The following is an 8,164-nucleotide window of genomic DNA, read 5'->3' on the forward strand; positions in this document are numbered from 1 at the left end:
CCCTCCCCTCAGGCACGTTGTCTTGGTGTCACCCTTGACTCGGCCCTCTCATTTACCCCCAATATTCAGAACATTTCCAGGTCCGGTCACTTTCACCTACGCAACATCTCCAAAATCTGCCCCTACCGGTCCCCTGAGACCACCAAACCCCTTGTACATGCTCTTATCATCTCTCGTCTGGACTACTGTAACCTCCTCCTCTCTGGTATTCCACTAACCCAACTCTCTCCTCCACAATCTTATATGAATGCTGCAGCCAGACTCATCCACCCTTCCCTTCTCTTTTCTTCCGCTGCATCTCTTTGTAGTTCTCTACATTGGCTTCCATTTCACCTTAGAATCAAATTTAAGCTCCTGTGCTTTGCCTTCAAATACCTACACAGTTATTGTCCCACTTACATCTCTGACATGGTTAAAAAATACTCCCCCTGCCGCTCTCTCCGCTCCTCCGCTCCTCCGCTGATCCACTAATGACTTCCTCACTCATAACCTCATCACACGCACGGATACAAGACTTCTCTAGAGCTGCTCCAACTCTCTGGAATGGTCTTCCTCGTCCTATTCGGCTTGCTCCTACTTTCTGCTCATTTAAAAGAGTGCTCAAATCCCATTTTTTCAAACTTGCCTACCCATCTTCTTCTGTCATTTGAAACCCTCACTACTTCCCACACTACATAGCTCCCATCCTTTTGTGTGTGAAATTCCCCCACCTACTAGATTGTAAGCTCTTCGGGGCAGGGTCCTCTCCTCCTGTATCACTGTCTGTATTAGTCTGTCATTTGCAATCCCTATTTAATTGTACAGCGCTGCGTAATATGTTGGCACTATATAAATCCTGTTTAATAATATTAATAATAATATTAATAATATGAAGTATATTAGAATTTACATTAAATCAAGCATTTAAAGTAACATCATGTAATCAAAATTACACAATAACCACATAAGTAAATTGATTTAGGTATTCCAAGTACTCCTTGGATGAAAATGCCTGTGCTAAACAGACATTCACCTATTTATTCTCCCCAAGTTTTTTGGAATTCGCAGGAAATTGGTAGTAAAGCTGTAGTATAGTTTAATATGCTGACGGGTTTCGCCTTATTGGCTTGAGACAGAATAGCTGCAAATGTTAGGTGGTCTTTGGTATTTTTTAAGGTGAATTACAAAAGAATTACAATGAAGTTCCTTATGATATTGAAAGCTCTTTGGCAACCATAAGGAATGTTTCCTCAAACCCGCAATGGGTAGGTGAAGCCAGGAAGCGAGGTGTCTGTGTATGGCAAAGATCCGGCCTTGCCAAAACTGACAAATGTTGTTATAAAATCATTTCCTGGGGTTACAATAATTCTCTTCCCTGTATATTGCCGGGTCGTTACAAAGTAATGCGGCTGCAGAAGGTGGATTTGGAGGTCTTTAAATAATCAGTAAATATATTTCACATTCTCATCTCAATTCATTTGCTGAGTGTCGCCGGCACGGTACGGAGGGATCAGATCCCGGATTGGGTGGAGGAATTGCTGGGCAGCTCGGCCCTAATCAATATCTCTTCATCTAATTAATCTCCTCTCTCCCCAATAGACAGATATGGAAGCCGGGCAGACCGGAGCTCCCATCTGATAAAGCAGCTTCGCCTTTTCCTAACCGTCCTTGTGCGTTCGGGAACTTGATGAAAGAATTCATTGATTTAACTCCTTGCGGTTGCAGCGTTTCCCCTCGGAGGGGTTAGCACTGCGCTATTTATACAGCAGATCAATGTGTATGTAACAGGTTAAAGGACAACTCCGAGGGAATTTATAATAAAATCAACCTTCAGATGACTTTTATATTCCTTCTAATGTAATAAACTCCTAAAAAAGGTCCCTGAAATCTGCTTTTATGCTCCAGCATTATCAAACATCTGCTACAAATTGAAATCAGGCTGGCAGCAGGTATATTGGCAGGGGGTAGGCTATAGTTAGAGTAAGGAAGGGCATGGCTATATGTACTATTGGGGATAAGGGGCAGCTGTCCCAGGCCCCCAAGTCAGCAGAGCCACCAATTGTGCTCTAAAATGGTATTTGTTATCATGGCTCCATCCAGCCTGATCCCAATTTCCTTGTTAGATTATTAGTTGGCCAACCTTAGCGACTTCCCTAGCCAATCTGGAACCAAGACCTAGGCATAGCAATGGGCACGTACCCTCGCCCATCCTGGGGCAAGACTCTGGGAGGCTGAGAGTGCCCTGTTGGTAAACACTGAGCACCCTGTGCAGCATGGAGGAGGCTGCACAGCACCGGGGCTCCTTGCACACAAAGCTGGGGTAACTGGCTGCAGATATTAAAGACGCACCAGGGATCATTGCATGCCAGGCATAGGTGTAGTTTTGGGCTGCAGATGGGCAAAAGGCATGACGTGTTAGAGGAGAACATCCAAAAGATCTCTAAGGCTTTATTTATAAAGCAGGGAATTTGACATTTCCTCAAACATTCCCTGGTGAGAATCAATTCCTGCCATCCAAAGACATGGATATGGAAGATTCATGAGTGAATGCTGAATTCCCTCTTTTATAAATTTAGCCCTATGAGTTAATTATCCTGCAAATCTCCTCATTCTGCTAATAGTGCTTTGGATGGGGCTAAAGCCAAGGCTAGGAAGGTTCAAATGTGGCCCCTTAAAATCGCTTTGGGCCCCCGAGTGTCCCTATATGGTACAAGCTTTCTGATGCCCTGCTAGGTAGTTTCCATTTGTCTTGGAGATAAAACTGGGAACAAAAGCAAATCTCACAAATGTAGAAGGAGGAAAAAAGAGAAAAGAATGAACAAGAGAAGAGAAGAGGGAAGTAAAGCAAAAGGATAAAGGAGAGAAAAGAGAAGTCAGGTGAGAAAAAAAGAGAAAACATAAATGGAAGGTGAATATAGGAGAAAAGAAAAGAGAAGATAGGGATAAAGGAGAGATGAAAAAAGTCCATCAATGGCCACCAGAAGAAGAAGTGGGGCAAAGTGAGGACCACAAGAAGAACTCATGGAAGGTTCTATCCCTTCCCCGCTATATAGAAATGTTTTTACATACACCCATTACCATGCAGGGGTGCCCACCGCCCAACCACAGCTTGTAATAACAATATTATCCTCTGGGCACAAGGACTCGTATGGGAACCCTAAGTTATAAAAAAGATATCCGAGGGTTACAATAGCCCTCAAATTGCTCTTACTGACCATGAGTCCACCTATGAAACATTTGCCAGCTTCCTGTATGGGATTTATAGCTAGGTCCATGTAATGGACTATGGCAGTTCATCATTATACAGCAAGCTATCTCCCCTTCCAGCCTTTCTTCTCCCAGCTTGAATAGAATAAAAATAATTTGCTTCCTCAGCACATCATCATCACTTGACGAATGATTCAGCAACATGGCGATCAGTAGAACATCCTCACATCTTGCCCACTCTGCACTCTAATTGCTCGACAATCAATACATTTCCAGTAAATCTTACTTCCTGATGTTATACTTGTAATGTACCGAATATGGAAAGTTCCCCAAACAACCGGCGTGGCTGAAAAGTGCCGAGCCAGCGGCGTGACAACTAATTGCAAGGAGTAATCACTTCTACACTGACCCGCAAAGCCTCTTCATTACGGTGGGACATGAATTAACTCCTGGCATTGCCACCCAGATATCTTGGCAACGTTGCGGCCTCTGAATATCACTTTATGGCCAGAACATGCTCGGTCGGCTTTTAGGCAGGAAGATCCCTGCATGAATCACGGCTGAAGTTTTTAATAAGATGCATTTTGCTGCAAAACAATGCCGGCCGTTTATTGATTGCCATAGATCAGCCCTGACAGCAGACAATTATTGAAGATTTAAATCCTACGAAGAGAGCTTTAAATGTAATGCGCATTTATGAAAACAGTTTAGCAAACTCTTTTAATATCTTACGCCGGCAATTATTGACTTTGGCTGTCACATTGCGTTTATTCGGGGTAAGTGCTGCTGATTGTAGAAATTAAATGGACACCCAGAAAATAAATAATAAATTAAATGGAAAGCACAAGATGGATGGTCGTCACTGCGGCTTGAAGTGTCGCAGAATGAAAGCTTTGATGAATGGGAATCGTCTGTCTAAGCTTCCTGTATGATTATCCAGACATAACAGTAATTAATTAGGAGAGCGGCCTTATGTAGCGCCTCCTCAGATATTTGTTTCTGGAGAAAATGGAGCAACAAACATAAAATACAAAACAAGTTCTCACAGTCAGAGAAAGGGAAGTGGGGGATCTTCTTATGATGGATTCATTATGATGGGTACAATGGGCCTGCAAAGTGAGCATTGCTTGTAGAAACCAATTCTTCCCATCTTAGTCTGAACTGCAGATCCCTCCAGGATTTATTCATGAGGAAATATGTGATATCAATGATAAATATGACATGTGCTAGGAGAGGAACAGAAAGGAAGAGCAAGGGAGGTTGGGGAGGAGAGGAGAGGGAAAAGAAGGAAGAAAAGGAGAAAGGATGATAGAAAATAAAGGAGAGAAGAGAGAGGAACAAGGAGAATGGAAGGACAAGGGGAGAAAAAAAGGGAAAGAAGATGAAGAAGGAAAAAGGGAGAAAAAAAAGGAAAAATGAGGGTGAGGGACGAGGAGAAATAATGGAATGTGGAAAGATACTGGAGGGAAAATAGTAGTTAGAAGGGGAAAGTGGGAAGGAAAGATAAGAGAAAAAAAATAAATAAAATAGAAGTAAAGACAGGAGAAAGCAAATAGAGAGGAAACAGGAGAAAAAAAGGGAATATAGTAGAGAGAGAGGAATTACAGGGGAGAAAAGAAGGGAGAGGAGAAGAGAAGAAAGAAGAGAAGAAAGAGGAGATGAGAGAGGAGGAGAGAGAGCGGGGTGTAAATAGGAGGAAGAAGAGGGAGTAGAGAGCAGATAGAGAAGAACAGAGAAGATTGGACAGATGGGGGGATAGTGGAGAGGAAAAAGATGAAGGGATAAACAGGGGGGAAAAAGAAGAAAGAAGAGAAGAGAAAAAAAAGGGAATGAAGGTAAAGAGAGGAGAAAGCAAAAAGAGAGGAAATGGGAGGGGAGAAAAAGGGAATGGAACAGAGAGAGAGAGAGAGAAGTTAATGGGGAGAAGAGAAGAACTAAAAGAAGAGAAGGGGGGAATAGAAAAAAAGAGAAGGGATAAGAGAAGAAAGGAAAAAAAGAACAGTAAAGAAAAGAAAAGAAAAAAAAAAGAGAGAAATGAAAATAGAAGAAAAACGAGAGAAGGAAGAAGAGGAGAGAAATGAAAACAAAAGAGATTGGAGAAGAGAAAAGGAAGAGAAGGGAGAGCGGGGAGTAAAAGAGAGGAAAGTAGAGGGAGTAGAGAGATGTTAGAGAAGAACAGAGAAGAATATACAGATGGGGGGATAATGGAGAGAAAAAAGATGAAGGGATAAATAGGGGGAAAAAGAAGAAAGAAGAGAAGAGAAAAAAAGGGAATGGAGGTAAAGAGAGGAGAAAGCAAAAAGAGAGGAAATGGGAGGGGAGAAAATAAAGGGAATGGAGCAGAGAGAGAGAGAGAAGTTAATGGGGAGAAGAGAAGAACTAAAAAAAGAGAAGGGGGAATAGAAAAAAAGAGAAGGGATAAGAGAAGAAAGGAAAAAAAGAACAGTAAAGAAAAGAAAAGAAAAAAAAAAAAGAGAGAAAAGAAAATAGAAGAAAAACGAGAGAAGGAAGAAGAGGAGAGAAATGAAAACAAAAGAGATTGGAGAAGAGAAAAGGAAGAGAAGGGAGAGTGGGGAGTAAAAGAGAGGAAAGTAGAGGGAGTAGAGAGATGTTAGAGAAGAACAGAGAAGATTATACAGATGGGGGGATAGTGGAGAGGAAAAAGATGAAGGGATAAATAGGGGGAAAAAGAAGAAAGAAGAAAAGAGATGAAAAAAGAAAAAGGAGAGAGAGGAGAGAGGAACAAGGAGAATAGAAAAGACAAGGGGAGAAAGAAGGAAGAGAAGAAAGGTGAAGGAGGAGGGGAGAAAAGAGAGGAGAAATGATTTATTATTATTAATGAGGGAGAATGGATAGAATGTAGAAAGAAATACTGGAGGGAAAATAGTAGTTAGGAGGGGAAAGAGGGAAGGAAATAGGGGCAGCACGGTGGCTCAGGGGTTAGCACTCTGGCCTTTGCAGCGCTAGGTCCTAGGTTCCAATCCCAGCCAGGACACTATCTGCATGGAGTTTGCAGGTTCTCCCCATGTCTGCGTGGGTTTCCTCCGGGTACTCCGGTTTCCTCCCACATCCCAAAAACATGCAGTTAGGTTCATTGGCTCCCCCTAAATTGACCTAGATTACATTAATGACATATAACTATAGTAGGGACATTAGATTGTGAGCTCCTTTGAGGGACAGTTAGTGACACAACTATGGACTCTGTACAGCGCTGCGTAATATGATGGCGCTATATAAATACTGTATAATAATAATAATAATAATAAGGAAAGAGAAGGGAAAAAGAGAATGGAGGTAAAAAGGGAGACAGCAGATATAGAGGAAAGGGGAGAGGAGAAAAAAAGGGAATAGAGTAGAGAGAGAGGGTGAGGGAGAGAGAAGTTACTGGGGAGAAGAGAAGGGAGAATAGAAGAGAAGAAAAAAGAGTAAAGAAAAGAAAAAAGGGGAGAAGATGGGAGAAGAGAAGATAAAAAGGAAGAAAATAGAAGGGTAAAGAGAAGAAAGAAGAGAACGAAGAAGAGAAGACAGAGAGTAAACGAGGAGTAAAATAGAGAAAGAAGAAGAGGAGCGGACATTATTCTTGGTTCCAGCACTCACCTGCTGAGGTTTCCTCTCTCACTAAATTCTAAATAATTGGCAACATCGTCTGGTGTGAGCACATGATCATCACTGACAGACAAGCTGACGGGCCCCGTATGGTTGAAATGTAAAGTATTCGGCGGGGTCTTTTTCCTGGCGGTGTTGGCCTGATGGTTGTCTTGTGGCTGAGAATAGGAGAAACGAGCTGGGACCCTGTAAGAAGCATAGAGAGCCCCAAACACACAACACATAGACAGACGGTGCGATTAGCATCCCTGCTTTATGACTGCTTGAGTTGTGTGCACAGATATTTGTTGTGGGTGACAAATTGAAAAAGAAGTTGGAAATTTCCATGGGATGTGGGCGAAATGGTAACTCACATTTTATCCTGGGTCTCCTGGGCATCCTCCTCATCAGGTGGGGGGACAGGGGGTGGTGGTAGAGAGGAACCATAAGGTAAGAAGTCCATGACTTTAAGAGAAGTTGTGTACTGCAGAATTTTAGGAGAGCTCAAAGTCTTCACAACTTTAGTGTATTCTACTAAGAAAAAGATCAAAATGTAAGAATAGGCAGATGGTAATAAAAATAAATATTATAACTAATGACACTGAGTAGGCTAGACAAAGTTATATTGTACTTACCTTTTCCTGCAGAGGCTCCCTCTAAACTCTTTACACTGGGCACACTGCCGCTCTGATTGGCTGTCTTACTAATTGGGGACAGAGGAGCGCTATTCACATGGTGAAGCTCTGTTGGGGATTAAAGAATTCACGGCAATGAAAAACTAAGGGAGAACTCCAAGAAAGAATAAATCAATAAACCAAAGCCAAAAAGGCAACATATCCTCAATCTGCAGCTTACCTATCCCCCACCCCACCACCATCACCATTTGCCTCTTGATGTTGCCCATCTTCTGGGTTGAATGAAGAACAGCATCAGTCCAATTCCTCCAAGGAGCCATGGACTGGCCATTGGGGTTGTGCCAACACACTGGCCTAGGCCTAGAAAACTCCTGCACCAGTTAGCATGTCATTACGTTAGCGCAATTGATGCAGTATGGAATGCCCACCATTGGCACTGGAGAAAAAGCAGGACGGGTGACTTCATCACGAAGGCTAGAAGACATTTTCTCCAATACTGTGTTTACTTCCCACCATGGAATATCCATTGGGGAGCTCCACCACCCAACCACCATCCAACTTAATACCCAGCCAACCACCATTCAACTTATTGGCCAACCAACCACCATTCAACCTAATACAACCCAATACCCTACCAACCACCATTCAACCTAATACCCTACCAACAACCATTCAACCTAATACCCAGCCAACCACCATTCAACCTAATACCCAACCAACCACCATGCAACTTAATACCCAACCAACCACCATTCAAC

At 42.6% G+C, this 8,164-nt stretch overlaps 1 protein-coding gene across 3 annotated transcripts in view; it reads right to left on the reverse strand.

The window, feature by feature from the left end:
• The window catches only part of ROBO4 (roundabout guidance receptor 4), a 50,304-nt gene that overhangs the window by 14,223 nt on the left and 27,917 nt on the right, over positions 1–8,164 (reverse strand). The window contains exons 15-17 of one of the 3 annotated variants that reach the window (XM_072425667.1): positions 7,407–7,514; positions 7,146–7,302; positions 6,784–6,978 (exon numbers count right to left, since the gene is read on the reverse strand). In XM_072425667.1, the coding sequence (XP_072281768.1) occupies positions 6,784–6,978; positions 7,146–7,302; positions 7,407–7,514 (460 nt within the window). Of the gene's footprint in view, positions 1–6,783; positions 6,979–7,145; positions 7,306–7,406; positions 7,515–8,164 lie in introns of all 3 variants that reach the window. The other 2 variants (XM_072425666.1, XM_072425668.1) reach the window with 2 other exon arrangements.

Source organism: Pyxicephalus adspersus, chromosome 11 (genome assembly GCF_032062135.1).
Source record: "Pyxicephalus adspersus chromosome 11, UCB_Pads_2.0, whole genome shotgun sequence".
Classification (NCBI taxonomy): domain Eukaryota; kingdom Metazoa; phylum Chordata; class Amphibia; order Anura; family Pyxicephalidae; genus Pyxicephalus; species Pyxicephalus adspersus.